At 33.4% G+C, this 16833-nt stretch overlaps 1 protein-coding gene across 1 annotated transcript in view; it reads left to right on the forward strand.

Annotated features, from left to right (window-relative positions):
- PPIP5K2 (diphosphoinositol pentakisphosphate kinase 2) overlaps positions 1 to 16833 on the forward strand; it is an 89101-nt gene that overhangs the window by 64024 nt on the left and 8244 nt on the right. Inside the window, exons 23-30 of the mRNA XM_007942492.1 lie at positions 457 to 627; positions 2897 to 3070; positions 4346 to 4415; positions 6167 to 6286; positions 7168 to 7230; positions 8983 to 9042; positions 11077 to 11217; positions 14192 to 14317. Coding sequence (XP_007940683.1) covers positions 457 to 627; positions 2897 to 3070; positions 4346 to 4415; positions 6167 to 6286; positions 7168 to 7230; positions 8983 to 9042; positions 11077 to 11217; positions 14192 to 14317 — 925 coding nt within the window. The remainder of the gene's footprint in view (positions 1 to 456; positions 628 to 2896; positions 3071 to 4345; positions 4416 to 6166; positions 6287 to 7167; positions 7231 to 8982; positions 9043 to 11076; positions 11218 to 14191; positions 14318 to 16833) is intronic.

Genomic DNA, 16833 nt, shown 5'->3' on the forward strand with positions numbered 1-16833 from the left:
TTTTTTTTAAATACTGTGTTTTCAGTGAAGGTTTACACAGCAGTTTAGGTTCTATTCACCAATTTCTATACAAGTTGATCAATGACATTGGTTACATTCTTCACAGTGCATGAGCATTCTCACTTCTATTCTCGTTGTTCCATTTCTTACTGGTATTTTTTGTTGTTATTTATTTTGGCAATTGGTGGAATTTATTTAAACACTTTATTGTTATTTTACTGTTTAATTTGTCCATAGAGTGTATATATTTCCTGAAACTACAGACAGTGTCATTTCTCTTAAGAGTATCCAACATAATACTAGGCTATTGTAAGAGTTCTATTAAAATTAGTTCACTTGAATAAATAAACTTTTATATATACTTCAAGTGGCCATAATAATTTGTGGTTGAATTTGTTCATCAGAGGAGATTGTTTTGTATCTTAATTTAAAAGAACTGTTGTATTTTTGCCACAGAATGAAGGTAAAAGGTGTTCTCTTAAAATTGATAATGATGATGAACCACATACTTCTAAAAGAGATGAGGTTGATCGAGCTGTGGTATTGTTCAAACCTATGGTATCAGAGCCAATTCATATACATAGGAAATCTCCACTTCCAAGATCTAAGAAGATGGCTACAAATGAAGTAAGTATATATATTATAACATGTTTTTCATAAAATAAACTAACTATATTTTAATAAAACAGAAAAGAAAATACAGCTTTAAATATAAGTTTGGAAACTTAACAGAATTTTCGTCATCTTTGACTATTTTTCAAATTTCAAAAAATATAGAGGCAATTGAAAATAAAGAGATTAGTTTCAGAATTTGGAGCTTTATATATAGTTTTCATAATATGAATGAATACATTTATTAAAATAAAGCCTTTAAATTTGATAAACTGATACACTTATTTTACTTGTCATTTATTTAGGCTATTTAATAAGTTATTTTTTTAAGGTTGAGTTAATGGATCAGGAATAATATCTGGTTAATAGTAAAAAAGAATTGCTAAAGATGCTTCAGTAGCACTGGTTTCTAGTAACAGTGTAAAATAAGATACAGAAGTCTACATTGTTAGCATGATTGTAAAAATTCATGTAGTAATAATGAAATTTGATGATACTGAAAAATTTATATTAAGATCTACAATTAAATAGGTTAATCCTCGCTCTCACTAATAGATAACATTTAAATAGCTACTAAAATAACATTTAGTAGTAAAGTTAATTAGTTGGAATGTAGTTTGTTATGAAACATCTATATATTTATCTACTTTAAATAACTTTATTAGGGATCATCTGTATTCTCTATAGGATGATTCTCCTCACACGGATTGAAGTTAATTCTTATAGTTTTCTAAATGCTCTAGTGAAAGTATAAAGCAAGAAATTAACTATAAGATAAAAAAAAAAAACTAAACTTGTACATTAGAAAAATACTTTTTGTTGATATTTAATATGTCAACTCTGAGGAGTTAGGTGTCACATCACTAGCATTTGATGAGTAAGAATAATGTAAATTATATCTTAGTGAAGGTTCCCTTGAATGTGGTGTTATAAGGTATACAAAAGAGAGTGAGTGGTTAACAATTGTAGAATTATTTGTTCTATTAGACTTTAATTGAAAAATCAGAAATCTTGGGTAGTGTTCAAGTATCATTAGTTTCAGAAAACCAAGAAATAACATATGTAAATATAACCTAAACTACCATTTATACAAGGGCAATGATTTTGATATGTTTTTGAACAACAACAATGAAAGGTCTGTGGCTAATCACAGTGTTCAGGATTTCACTATTAAACACTCTCCTCCGCCCTCCAGAAAAACTATATTGTGGATACAGCAAATGTATTAATGAGTCTACATTTTGTAACCCATTTATATTTGCAAAATTTTCAACAAAATCACTGCCCTTATTAACTCTTAAAATGCAGAACACATTTATAAATCTTTGGAAGGAAGGTTGGGTAATTTACTTCTGTAGTGATACTGCCTTGGAAACCCAAGGAGGGATCGATATGAGTTGGGGCCGACTCGATGGCACATAACAACAACAACTTAAATAGTTACTTTCAAGAGATTATTTCTGTGCCATGCTAAAGTTTTACTTCCATAAGGAAAATTACTCAAGTAAAACCTTGAAGACTTTTTCCAGCACCCATCATTTCCATGGATATCAGATGTTTGTACTTCCAAAAGACACACAGAGAAAAAGACTATTCTCTTCATTTTGTGAAAGTAGATTTTACTCTGTCCTCCCTGTCTGAAACCTGAACATGCAAACATGTAAAATGAGAATGTTTGCTGCATGTTTTGCCTACTGAACTCTAAAAATAATTTCCAAAGCAGGTAAACAAATAGATAACTTGAAAGTATAAGCAAGTGCGGTTTGAATCCATTTTATGCTCTCTGAAATTTGTTTTTTTAATGTCTGCTAGATTTTTTATCCCTCTGTAGTCTGAAATCTCTTAAATTCTTTGCATGATTCTTTAGTAGTTTGGGTTGAAAAGTGCATCCAAATATAGCCCAAGACCTTCTGCACATTTAAAATTAAGAATACTTTTATATTTAAGAAAATTTGTTAAATAAGAAATATGTTAAAATTTTTTGTTCCAAAAGTGAGAGAACACCTATTAAGCAGTATAAATATTTTATATATTTAAGATAATAAGGTATTTCTTGTACTGTTATCACATATAATTAGACTTTTAAGCCATTCCTATAAAATTCTCAACTACTGAAATATTTGGCTCCCAAATTATTATTTAATAGCTTTAGAAAAATTAATAAAGCAAATGCAAACAAACTGTATTTTTTTTTCTTTCTGACCATTTGGCGCTGTTGTATCTAACTTTGCATGCTTTGCTTTTTTTTTTTTTTTTTTTTTTATGCCCCCTTTCTCACTTCCAGGAAGAGAGCCCCCTGAGTGTGTCTAGCCCAGAGGGTACTGGTACCTGGCTGCATTATACCAGTGGTGTGGGTACTGGGCGTCGAAGACGCAGATCAGGGGAACAAATCACTTCTTCCCCTGTCTCCCCCAAATCATTGGCTTTCACATCCAGTATTTTTGGCTCATGGCAACAGGTTTTTAAACTTTACTTCATTAAACATTTTTCCTCCCTGCATTCAGAGCAATTAAAGCTCTCTTTGAGGACATCTAATCCCTTGTATTTTACATCAGAGTAAATCCTTCTGTTTTGGAGTTCATGTAAAAATGCTTGTGATATCCAACCATATTTGAAGCAAAGAAACCACTTTCATTGTGTGTGTATAGTATTTTTATTGGGAAAGTTTTAAATCGAGAATTTAAAAAATAATACCTTGTCTACTCCTGGAACTTTACCTTGATTGATAAATTTTTTAAATGAGAAAGAAAATTCTGTCTTTGGCTTAGTTGTCCTTCAAAACTTTAAGAAACAAAATTACTTAATTTGATAGCAGGAAAACTTAATAATTTCGTCCTCCATATTTGAAAAACTAGATTCCATTTGAAAATTGCTGATAATATTAACATTTTTAAAAACATAAAAATTTCAATTATTAACAATCAGTATTAACCAACAGGTTATGTCCAATATTGATCATTCTTGTCATGGCTTTTCTTTTATCTGGAAGTATCTTATTTAAGGAATACATAACAGTATGTCTTCCTTTTAGTTGTGTAAAAATTTTTGATGCTTTCTTTAAAATAAAAAGGGGCAAGTGTATATGTGCCCATCTATAGTTTGAATGAAAAAAAACGACTTCAGAAGGACTTTCTGTGATGACATTTGGAAACTTGAAATGCTGTGGTTTTTGTTACAATGGAAGGTCTGTTGTTACACATGACTTTTCTACGAATTTTGACAATTTCCTTTTGGAAATATAATGTACTTGATGATAGGAAAAGGGATTATGGTATCCATTAAGGCTGTGAATATTTAAAGGTTACTCTGATAAAGCCCATGCATGGATCAGTAATTGTATGGTGACCTCAATAGTCTCTGTCTGTCTTTTCTTTTGTTTGTGGTTGTTTTTTCCCCCTTCAAATACAGGAGCTGTTTAAGAGTGATCATTTGGCTTCTTTTAAGAGCGTGAAATTATATCAATCTATTAATTATTTCTTTTCATCTGTCTTGTTTCATACATGATATTTTATTCTGAATGCCTGCTTCTCACCACTTCATTGCAAGGACTTCATATGAAATGGACTCCCTTCAGAAGGGGATCTTGCATGATCTTTCATGTTTTATGTATTTCTACTAATATTTATCATACAGCTTATTAACCTTTGTCTGTCTGGAACAGGCTGCATATGCAGTATGGACTTTTGACATAATTGTACTGTTTTATTTCACTCATTTTTCTTTCCTTGTTCAGGTTGTATCTGAAAATGCTAATTATCTGCGCACACCAAGAAATCTTGTAGAACAGAAGCAGAATCCTGTAGGTATGTTGTCTAATGAAAATTTTATTCCATGCCCTACTTATACTGTACACAAATGTAAAACACTTTAGTGATGAAAGCATGACCAAATGCTATGCTTTAATTTTCTTTTTAATGTATAAAATTCAGATATCTTGAATTGTGCAATTCAAAAACACAATAGAGTTTCAGTAAAATGAACAAGAAATAATACTTTGAGTGTATACCACTCAAAGATATAGGCCATTTGTCAATACTAGTTTCTAATTTTTTCTATAAATGAAAATTTCAACATATTTTCATTTAACGAGGAACCGTTTTCCAAGTTGATAAAGATGAAAAATTGCATGCAAAAAGGAGTTCTTTACTTTCTAATTAAAAAACATTTTTAAAATATGGAGTGTTCTATTCCCTATCTGCGTGCATTAATTTTCCTTTTGAGTAGCTCTTAAGAAAAACCAAAGCTAACTAGTGAACAGTGGCAGTGGAACTCTTCATTGAGTTATAGAACATAACACTTAACATTGGAAAAGACCTTTCTAAACTCAGCTGGTTTTAAGCTCGTGGTTGATAGACTATGAGGTAAACTTAATCAAAGCTTAAATAGAGCATTGCAAGCTTATAGCACTTATATACTAATTTTATGAACTTATTGCTGCCTACATAATTGAGGATCTTTCTTTAATTAATTATGTATAAATTATGTTGCAAGTTTTTAATTTTCCCACAGTATTTTTCCAGAAATTATGTATTTCCCATTCATTTATAGATGTATCATAATATACTTGATCCAAAAAAACTCATTGCTGTCAAGTTGAATTCAACTCGTGGCGACCCCTCCTTGGGTTTCTGAGGCGGTATCCCTATGGAAATAGATTGCCCATTCTTCTTTCCAAGAAGTGGCTGGTGGGTTTGAACCGCCACCCTTCTGCTTAGCAGTCAAATGCTTTAGGCACTACACTACCAAGAGCTCCTTAGAATTTTATTTCATCTTTACCCAGTTGTGAAAATTTTGCTTAGGTGTAAAGACTTGCTCCAAATTAAGCATCAATTTATTATAGTTGTGTCTCATTTGCTGATAAAATACTTCACTGGGGGTTTCCTTTTTCTTTTCCTTTCCCTCCTTCCCATTGGGAGTTTCATTAGTTAAGATGTTAAGTCATTTGTTAACTATTAGAAATATAAAGTGATTTAAGCCTGGATGACCTAAAAGGAATTGTTTTTACAATTCTCACAAATAAGCAAGCCTTGATTTGCTTTACTTCATTAAGTGAAATATTGATAACTTTTAATTCAAGGACATCAGAAAATATTCTTTCTTTACAGATGTATGTTTAAAAATATTGATTTAATATGGCTTCATTTATGCTTGGAGTTTTTTCCCTTTTTTTGTTTCCCCCCAATATGGCTTACAAATTGTGTGACAGTATCCCATCCTATCGTAAATTAGTATTTATAGTAGAGTGTTTAATAGTTTTAGAATGTATATGTCTGTTTTGTGGGCATTCTAGTTTTCCTCAAAAAGTGACATTTTTCCAATGTTAAATTTTCCCATTTATACATAAGATAAATTATAATAATGATTAGTAAATGATTAGAAACGTTATTTTAAAAGTTGACATCATTAGGACATTTCAGGCATATAAGCCTGTTCAAGGTATTGCCAAAGGCTGCCTTATGTGTGGTAAGAGCCATGTTAGTTGCATGCTGCATGAATTCCCAATGTGAATGGAAGAACACCCGTTGCTGTATGTATTTTCTCTAACTCCCATCAGGGTCTCACTGTGCGGGCCTGTTTAGCACCTCAGTGCTCGGGGGTTCTTCAAGCGCACCTAACCTACAGGATTATGCTCGTACTCATCGTAAAAAGCTGACCTCTTCTGGCTGCATAGATGGTATGTGCAAACATGCACACACACATATTCATACCTACACCCATGCACACACTCATGATCATATGTATTTCTCAGAGTCAAGCCTAAGACCACAGACTGATTTAAGTGGAGTCCTAGCACCCTTTGCCTAAATGACTATTAGTGCCCTCTGGTATCCACAGCTTGGACCCATATTTCATCAAATATTTAATTATAGTTAAACTTACAGTGCTTATAAAATGTAAAATTTGGAACTGCATCATGTGTATTCTTCTTTTAGAGAGTTAATAAGCCATCTTATAAAGGAAAAATCTTTCTTTAACCTTTTTAAACTTTAGTTTCTTGTTAACATTTTTATTATTTCTTGACATTGATCTAAATAAAAGTAATTGACCAGAATGTTTAAAAGTGAAAGAAAATATCATATTAGGAATATTTTTATAAAAATAAGCATAGGATGGGAGTATTTTAGGATCTCTAATTGAAGGAGATCCTCTCACTGTTTGGTAATATACCTTAAGTTTAATATTCAGAATGTCTTTTTAGGCTCATGGAAGCTTGTCCCTTTTGTTAAGGTGTGTTTATCAGCCCTATCAGGATTAGCTGTATTTAAAACTGTTTCTCATATATTCCACAAATACACTTTAGTCTATACAACATGAATTTACCAAAATTTCCAGCTCATCCTGCTTTTCTTTCCTTTGTATATTAAACACTTTGCCTCTATCATCAAGCCAGTTTACTTCTTTTAATCACTGTTTGGCTTATTTCCTTTTCTCATTCCTTCTGCATGTCACCTAATTCTAACCTCCTCATATATTTGTTTTTCCCCTCTTTTTTTTTATATGTCCCTCTTTTGATAGCTGTTATGAATTTCAGGTACCTGTTTTTCTCTTTCTCAGACGCCACACGCGGTTCTGCTGTTAAAAGGTTTTCTATCTCATTTGCTCGACACCCAACCAATGGTACGTTTTGCTTTTATTTTAAAAGATACTCCCCTGCTACATCCCTTTTTCTATTTTTTTTTAATTTCAAAATGTGGGATATACAGTATCATTCATTTATTCTTCCTTAATTTCAGTTGGCATACAATTCCAACTTATTCATTCAAATTATGCACTCAAATTACTGATACTGTCTAGCTCCCTTTTTCAGCTATACTTTTGCACAATAATTTAACATTACTCATCACACTTTTAAATTAGCACAATGATGAGCTTTAATACTAAATTAACTCCCAAAAATGTCTTCTGATTTCTCAAGTGATCAGTCTCACAGGTTTTAAAACTACAATTAGTATTCTTTAATTTGTTCTTAATTCTTAATAATTCTTCTGTATTTTTTCTAATGCCTTTTCTGATCACATGGTTGTTTTTACTGAGATTGTTAATGAAAATACAGAGCTACCTATGTCAGTCAAATGAGATGTGTCTCTGAAAAGTTCTTGGAACCACAGGATGCAGATTTCACTGTGAACATTAATTCATCGTTCTTTGTGTAAAGCAAAACCTGACTTGATAGTTAGTGAAAACATCATCCAGCATTGACTTTGCCCTGGTATGCTGTTAGCAAGCCACCAGTTCCTTTTGTTACCAGTGCTTTTTCAGAAAAATTTAGGAGTCCTAATTCAGATAAATTTTTCAGGCTGAACAGGAACGTGTTTCAAAGCCATTATTTATAAACTGAATTGTTGCACTATCATAGCTGTTTATAGAGAACATGATCTTGTGGGGAAAGAGAATTTCTACTGACCTCTTAAATAATCCAAGATCAAAGAATTAAAAAGAAAACACAAAGCTTTCTGTTTTTTATTTGGAATGGGAGGTACGTTTATTCTTAGAACTTTTTTCCTTTTTTATAACTGCAAATAACTTTCAAAAACTTAAGTCATGTCTTTCAAAAACTTTTGTGAAGCTAAAGGATTAAATAAATACTAGTTTATGGTCACATTCTCCCTTCTGGATCCATCCTTTAACTACATGTCTAAACAACAGTGTTAATACTTCTTAATGGTGGAGAATATCTCATCCTCAACAAGTGAAAACTTAGCCTTAAATAAGGGTTATTGTGCTTTTCTTCCATTTTAGCTTTTTTTTTCATTGCTACTTTTTTGAAGAAAAAGTTTCTTACTTGATACAGCTGCAGCTTCTAACGAAAACAGCCTGTATAAGACTTCTTAGAAGAAAAACAGAAGTCATGAGAAAAGCAAAGTCACAAAATTATAAGAAGAGGTTTTGAAGGCTTAAGACTGTATATTTTACGCAGAGTGCTTATGTATTTATAGCCAGTAGTGCAGGTTTTATCCAGGAGAAATCTGTTGTTAACTATATTTTAAAAATAGAAATACTATATTATAAAATAGAATAATTTTGTATGACTTTGATTTAGACTTTTTAAAAAAAATTTATGTTTTCTGTACCTCATGGAACTTAATGCATGTAAAATGCATTCCTTTCAACTCTGGAAATAATTTCTTTTGAGTTTTCCAGATTTCAAACTATTTCTCTTCATTTTTTTTTAATGCTGTGTTGTCTTTATCTGTCCTATGAATTGTCATTTGACTCTTCCTTTCACTTTTTATTTCCCTTAACTTTCTTGTTACTTCAATCTTTAACATATATCATGGATTTACCCTCCCTTCATCTTTAGTTCAAGGAACATGGTGAAACAAGTATCTTCTGACAGTGCTTTACCTTATTTTCTGGGCCTCTGTGCAGAACACCTACACCTCTATAGGTGCTGGTCCGTTTCCTATGTGGAATTTCTAGGCTCCAGTGGTATGTTTTTATAGCTTCTAAACATGACAGCAGAGTGGCTTTTGAAATTGCTGCGCTAACCCTTTCATTGTGCATTAAAAACAAAATATACTAAACATCAATGGAAAAAACATAGTCCAGAGGAATTTGATTATATTGTCATTTGCCTATTATAAAACCTAACACAGAAATATGAGAAAAATAGTTGTCACGAAAGGCTTATAAATACTCTGGGAAAAGAGAAAAAATACATTGTTAAGTTTAGTGTAATGCAAAGAAAGGGTTTGCGTGTATTTGCATGAATCTCGTATTTTTAAAAAATGTAATAATGTGCCAAGCCTTATTTCTTTAGTGCTTATCTTAGGTGCCCTAGCCACTGTTATTGGAATTACAGTGTTTTTTGTTTTTTGTTTTTAAGCATTTGTAATGTTCTATTATGCTTTGTTTGCACCTAAAAATCAAACGTCACATTTTAAATCCTTTGGCTATTTTCGTAAGAAGACTGGATTCCATTCTAACCAGAGTTTCCCTTTTCTACCTGAAAACTGGGCAGTTCTTAGGTCATTGTTTCCTCCCAAACTTAAATAACTCAAATATCAATTGTCTTAGTTGTCTAGTGCTACTGTAGTAGAAATATCACAAGTTGGCTTTAACAAACAAATTTATTTTCTCACAGTTTAGGAAGTTCCAATTCAGGGTGCTGGCTCTAGGGAAAGGCTTTCCAGTTAGCTCTTGAGGAAGGTCCTTGTCTCTTCAGCTTCTGCCTCCTGGTTCCTTGAAGATCTCCATGTGTCTTGGCATTTGTCTCACCCCATCTCTGATCACTTGCTTGCTCTTTAAATCTCTGTTATATCTCAAAAGAGTCCATTCAGAATACACCCTGCAAAAATCCTGCCTCATTAACATAACAAATAGGTTCTTTTCCAAATAGGGTCATAAACTCAGGCATAGAGGTTGGGATTTACTGTATATATTTTGAAGGGGTATAATTCAGTCATAACATCAGTCAACATTAAAATGAACAACTTTGAAACAAATGCCTCTTGAAACAGTTTGCTTTCTATTTGTGTTAAATTAATTTCTACTTTTTAATTAGTCATGTTGGACTTCATATAAAACTTTACGTATTCTGTGTTCCTTTGGAAGACAATTAGTTTGAAATTTTTAAAGAGTAGATGCAGAAAATCTTGTTATTTTTAAAGTATATAAAGGCAATTTTAAAAGCTATGCTTTTGAATTAAAGTTAAATAGGCCGGTAATTTTATTTTAAAAGGCAGATAACCCACATTCTATATGCTGTAAGTAAATAAACTGTTTTTAGTTGCTTTTATTTCACTGATGGTATTAATATATATTTGCATGGTTGTACATGAAATTTTTGTGTTTCTGTGTCATTGTTGGATGTGAATGTATTTGTATTTTGTATTTCTTTTTACTTAACTCAGCCAGTGATTTCCAGTAATAGAAATAATTGTGTTAATTCAGTAAAGGTAGGTGAAATATGTTTTGGAATTTTAATTCCAGCATCCATGAATAAATTTTGTTTTGGGATCACACCAATGAGTATTTTTGGCCTTGGCATGCCTAGAAACCTATTTAAAATTCTTGTCACAATTAATTACATAATTGTTTTCCAACAAGAAGTTACCTTTAACATTCTGGCATAAGGGACATATTATAGGACATCAGTTTATGTCACCTACTGAATAGACTTAACATTAAATAGAATAAAACCTTTAAAATTGTATTTTTTCTGTTTCCACCCCCAGGTTTTTCCTTCAAGCATTATTCTAAGATTTTACCAAAGTAGTGAATGAAATTGTGTGCGTGCTATATTATGTGATTACATTTCAAATGAAATCTTTGTCCCATCTTGTTCCAACTCCATATTGCATAGCATCTGGTATCATGACTTCAAAGATCCTCATGTGTTTGCATGTGATAGACTGAAAAGACCTAAACTGTCCAATTTTAAGCACTGGGTCTTCTGCTTTTTTAATTAATGACTTTTAAAAAATACTCAACTTCTTTTGTCATTTTTCTTTTCTTTTCCAGGCTTTGAATTGTATTCCATGGTACCTTCTATTTGCCCACTAGAAACTCTTCACAATGCCCTGTCTTTAAAGCAGGTGGATGAATTTCTTGCTTCCATTGCTTCTCCATCAAGTGAAATTCCACGGAAGACCCCTGAAATTTGTAGGAAAAGTTACCTTTATTATTATTTATAGTCGGACAGTAGATAATATCTGCATGTAACAAGAATTAGAAAATTTTAAACTAAAGTGGTGGTAATTAATAGAATTTTAGGAGAGAGAGGGGTGTAATATATAATGTCCTGTTTCTCTTGAACCCTCTAAAAAATCATGTTTTCTTACAAAAAAAGAAAAAAATTTTTGGACCCAGCAACGGAAGATACTAACATAATGTAGAGCCATGATCTTTTTAAAAACTGTATACTGAAACTTATATAGTCCTGATGTATATCATTTTCCAATAAAGTTTTTAAAAATCACAAAATATCAGCTCACATTAACTTACACATACACATGGCTATCCCCTCACTACCTTTAGTAAGTAGTCATATTGGTTTGGAAGGAACTCTTGACTGAAGAGAGCAAACTAGTACAGCATCTTTTCAAATTGTGTTCTTCAGAAAATATTCTGAAGAAGTTAGTTGATATTTGTGAATAAAAGATTTCATGACTAAATAAGTTTTAGATACCGTATATTATACCTCACCTCTCTTTGGAGAGTTATATTTACATTATCATATAAAAAACTGAAGTTCTTCTGCAGAGAAAGCTAGACCTGGATTTTCCAGAACTAATTTTTTGAAATAAACACTTTTTTGGTGATGCATTTAAACATGTGGAACATGTTTCTGAGGAACATCCTTTTGAGAAATGCCTGGGGCTACCTTTTTCATGGTGGGAAGTCATCTGCCGATTGTCTTTTTCAGTTCTATCAGATCTCTTACTACATTGGAATTTCTAGTTTGGGAAGACTTAGTTTTAGGAGAGAGTGCTCTGCTGAGCATTAAGAATCTCTCTAATTCCTAAACAAACTATGTATGAATTATTGAATGGAAAACTTATTTGCTATGTAAACTTTTACCCAAATCACAATAAAAATAATAATAATTCTTTAAAAAATGAAAAAAAAATCTGATTTCTAAGATGTTAGAAAAGCTGCAAGCTTTCTTTGAATACCATTCTTTTTGTAGGGTTCTATAAATAGCTTTCTACCAAGAACAAAATGAAATGTTGTTCTTGGCATGAAAGACACTTTGATGCCTCCTGGTTATTCTCCTCTTCCCTTGCTTGGGCCACTGTACTGAGTAAATCTATAAAGCATATTCACATTATATTTTATACAAATGGTGCCCCCCTGAATATTTGCAGTGTAGTGGCCTTTCCTTTCTCTTCATTTCTGATATTAGAGGTCAGCTTTCAATCATTAGTGGCAAAGATTAATGGAGAGGTGTCTTAGTGTGAATGTTCTAAAATATTTAGGAATGAGATTAGAAATCTTAAATAGATATTAAAGAAAGATTCTAACTATTAAATAAGAGTTTAGGGTAGATATCAATACTATTTAGAAGATTTATAGTGAGTGTCTTACAAGTATAGCAGCATTCATGACCTCTGTTTATTTTGAAAAGAGAATATTAAATGTAATATTTTTAAAAAATAATTACAACCTGTACAAAAAAATAGTAATTTTAAGGCTTGTTCTGTGATGCGATTACTTTATGACAGCTTAATTTCTGTGGTTAGTGACTTTAGTTCATCAGACTGTATTAATGAGGGCAAGAATATTAGATTCCCTTTCCACTTGTTCTAATTAGCTTTCCTGTATATCATGGATCAAATTGTACTCCTAGTCCTCTTTTAAAAAAAAAAAAACAAAACCAAACTCACTGCCATCAAGTCATTTCCAGCTTATAGAGACCGCCTTTGGGTTTCCCAGGCTGTAAATCTTGACAGAAGTAGATTGCCCAGTCTTCCTTCTGCAGAGCAGCTGTTGGGTTTGAACTTCTGACTTTGTGGTTAGCAGTCAAGTCCTTTATCCACTGCACCACCAGAGCTCCTTATCTTATCCCTCTACCTTTCTTAAAATTTCACATCATTATTTTTTAATGGAACTGGATGAGAAAGTAAATAGAGTTAATGCATTCCATAGAATTGGATGAACTTTAGAGATAAACTTGTTCATTGGTCTTCAAACTGTACGTGAGAGTCTTCAGAAGTTCAGTGAGGAAGAGAAGTACACTAAATAGTTAGGGCTTGCGTCTTTTATGGCTGCTTCAGCAAGAATATCTCTGCTTTGATCCATTTTATTTAAGATGTCATTTTTGAAAAATTTACTGTTTAAAGGGAAAAACCAAGAAAGACACACTTGAGGAAATCAGCTTGTCAAGTGTAACTAAAACCTAGTCCTTCTAAAGTTTATGATTTCTCATTCTTTGGAATATTAAAATAGAGTGCCACTTATGATTGAAGTAGCTTGCCTATTCTTTGCTGGAGGATTCCATATATAAGAATTATCCCAGTTTTTCTTTTTCATACCCCTTCAGTCTCTCTACTTTGTTTAGACAAAAAAAAAAAATTATTTAAAATTCTCTTTGAAGAAGATAAATCTCAGCTGAGAAATATAGGAAGTCAATCTGATTTAATTAGTTACTTGTAATTTGGTTAGTCTATTCTTAAATGTGATAATTTAGAAGACTGATATATTTGTAAATGAAGCTTTCATAACTCTCAACTTGATACTTTTGAGAAGAAAAACAATTTGGGATTCTTTATCTTAAAGATTATGAACTGCACCACTGTCATCAGCTTTCTGTAATCCCTTAAAAATCTGAACTTCTAACAGGACAGGATAAATTAGGTCTTTTGCTTTATTCTTGTTGGCAGTTTTTTGGTATATACCATTAGAATGTTTATTGTTTACAATATAAACAGTAACTATTTGGCCAAGGATATGAGGGAACTATCTTTTTATAAAAGGAAAGATGTTCTGGCTGAATTTATTCTGTAAACCTTGCCTTTATTTTCTGCAGTTTTTATGTATATCCTTGGGGTCACTGAAAATGTCATAAGAAATTTTCTAAAATACAGAAATTGAATTAGAAGGAAATCATTAAATTACTATGTTTATTTTCTTTCAGCCTCCACAGCTTCATGTTCCACTCCAGTAGTAAGAAGAAAAATATCTTTAAATACATACACACCTGCAAAGATCCTCCCAACACCACCAGCAACCTTAAAGAGTACGAAAACAAGCAGCAAACCAGGTTAGGTTTGTGTGTGGGTTTGTGGATTCTGCAATAATTAGAGAAGCAATAATAGCTTGCTTTTTAAATTCAAAATCAGTTTTTTAAACCAGAGTCTTTATATCCAAAGCATGTTTTAACTATAACTTTTTATGTTAGTGGGTAGAATTCAGGTGGTACAGTGGTTAAGTGCTCACCTAACCTAAAGGTTGGTGGCTTGAACCCACCAGCCACTCTATGGGAGAAAGATGTGGCAGTCTGTTTTCATAAATGGAAACCCTATGTGGCAGTTCTGCTCTGTCGTATAGGGTGACTATGAGTAAGAATTGACTTGGCAGCAACAGGTTTGTTTTTTTCTGTTTTTGGGGGAAAGAAAGATTATTTCAGTGGGTGGGGTATTTTGGTTTTCTAGTGCTGCTGTAAGAGAAGATACTGTAGGGGGAATGTTTAACAAACAGGGAATTATTCTCTTACAGTTTAAGAGACTAAAATTCTGAGTTCAGAGTGTCAGCTCTAGGGGCTGGGTGAAGGCTCCTCAGTGTCAGGCTTCAGTTCTGCCTCTTGTGCCTGGCTCACTGGAGCTGGAGGCCTAACTCAGTCAGCTGCTGGCTGCTGAGGCTGACAAGCCCAAGGTTGACAAGTAAAATATCACAGTCCCAAGATTATTAAGCAACATGGCAGGTACTAATTCAAGTCCAGAAACAGTCCCAAGATCAGCAGGCAACAATGCAGACTGCTGAATGAAGACTAGGCTCTATGCAGGGTCCAGATGTGCCAAAAAGCTAGAGACCTTTCTCAAAGCTTCTTATGTACTGGAAGCAGACCACATCCCTAAGGCAGCTACTGAGCTGCTCACAGCACATTCTACCATGGAGTTGATTACCAGTCTCATCATGGGGAATAACTACATCCAGCTGCCTAGCCACTCAAACCCAGGCCCAGCCAAGTTGACACAACCTTAACTACCACAGTGCAGGTAAGGGAGTGGTAACGTCATTGTACTCCCTATAGTGTAATGATCCTAAAGACCAAAAAATTATTATTATAGCCCATTGATATTGGCTGGGTTTGTGGATTCTGCAACCCTGATTTGTCTGTGTATGTTTTTGTGTGTTTTGTCTCTATTAATTGATAATCTCTTAAGAAAATATATTTCATTCTCGTAGTTTTCTTCTAACTAATTTGCAAACTCTTTTGCTTTTCTTCTAAACCTGAGGAATCATTTTATATGATTTTTTCTCATTACTTAGTTTTTTACCTTTACACTCTCAGTCTATTGATTTGACTACCAAAAATCAACTGCCTTCTATTTTGACTTCTTAACATCTTTGATTATTTTGTTACTCCTTCATGAAATGCTTTTCTTACCCTGGCTTACAGGTTGTCACTCTTTCTTGTGTTCTTTCTAATTTTCTGATTCTTATACTTGTTTGGTGGTCCTCCTTCCTCATTTCCTACCCTAGATAGGGACATTCTACTTTGTTCTTTTTTTTTTTTTTCTTACTCTATACCTTTTTCCTTAGGTAATATCATATTGCTCCAAGGCTTTGGCTAACTTTACTATTGATGTCTTGCTGCTTTTCCTCCTTTTATTGCTCTCAAATATTCTTTTGGTTTATAGTTCGTGCTTCGGAGTCAGAGAGAGGTTAAAATCTCTACTTTGCTACTTATTAGCTAAATGACCTTGGGCAAGTTAATTAAACTCTGAACTTCACTATCATAGTCATAAAATCAGAGCAATAGTACTTTCTTTACAGGATTGTCAGAGATGAATGCAATAACACATACAGTAAACACTCATCAAATGGTGGCTGCTATTATTATCTGTAACCAAAATGTTTTCTCTACTTCTTCCCAAATAAATTACATAAACACTGGTGCTATTTTTTTCCTCCTGTAATGTTCCTCCTCTCACCTTTCACCCTTCTTAACTGAACACCCTCCATGATGATGCATTTACATGATTATCAAAACAAGAATTCTAGTGACATTCTGTACTACTTGTTTGATCTACTATACCTGATTACCAGGCTTTATAAATCAGCCCCAGGGTTACAGGTGAGGAGAGACAACTCAGGGATGCCCAAAGTAGCAGGCGGGAAGAGCAGGTGAAAGGGGATTAAAAGCCAGGAAGCCAGAGAGAAGAGCAATCAGCCGAAGGGATTAGGTGAGGAGACAAACTCAGGCCCGCCGAGTAGCAGGCCGGAAGTGCAGGAGAAAGGGGATAAAAGCCAGGAACCCGGACAGAAGAGCAGTCAGCCCCAGGGCTACAGGTGAGGAGAGACAACTCAGGGACGCCCAAACAGCAGGCCGGAGAGGCAGGAGAAAGGAAATTAAAAGCCAGGAAGCAGAGAGAAGAGCAATCAGCCAAAGGGATTAGGTGAGGAGAGGAAACTCAGGCCTGCCCAAAGCAGCAGGACCGGAGAGGAGGAGAAAGGGGGTAAAAGCCAGGAACCTGGACAGAGGAGCAGTCAGCCCCAGGGACAACTCAGGGACGCACAAAACAGCAGGGCAGAGCAGGAGAAAGGGGATTAAAA

The sequence above is a fragment of the Orycteropus afer genome, unplaced genomic scaffold, assembly GCF_000298275.1.
Source record: "Orycteropus afer afer isolate SDZICR_OR568_19922 unplaced genomic scaffold, OryAfe1.0 scaffold00091, whole genome shotgun sequence".
Classification (NCBI taxonomy): domain Eukaryota; kingdom Metazoa; phylum Chordata; class Mammalia; order Tubulidentata; family Orycteropodidae; genus Orycteropus; species Orycteropus afer.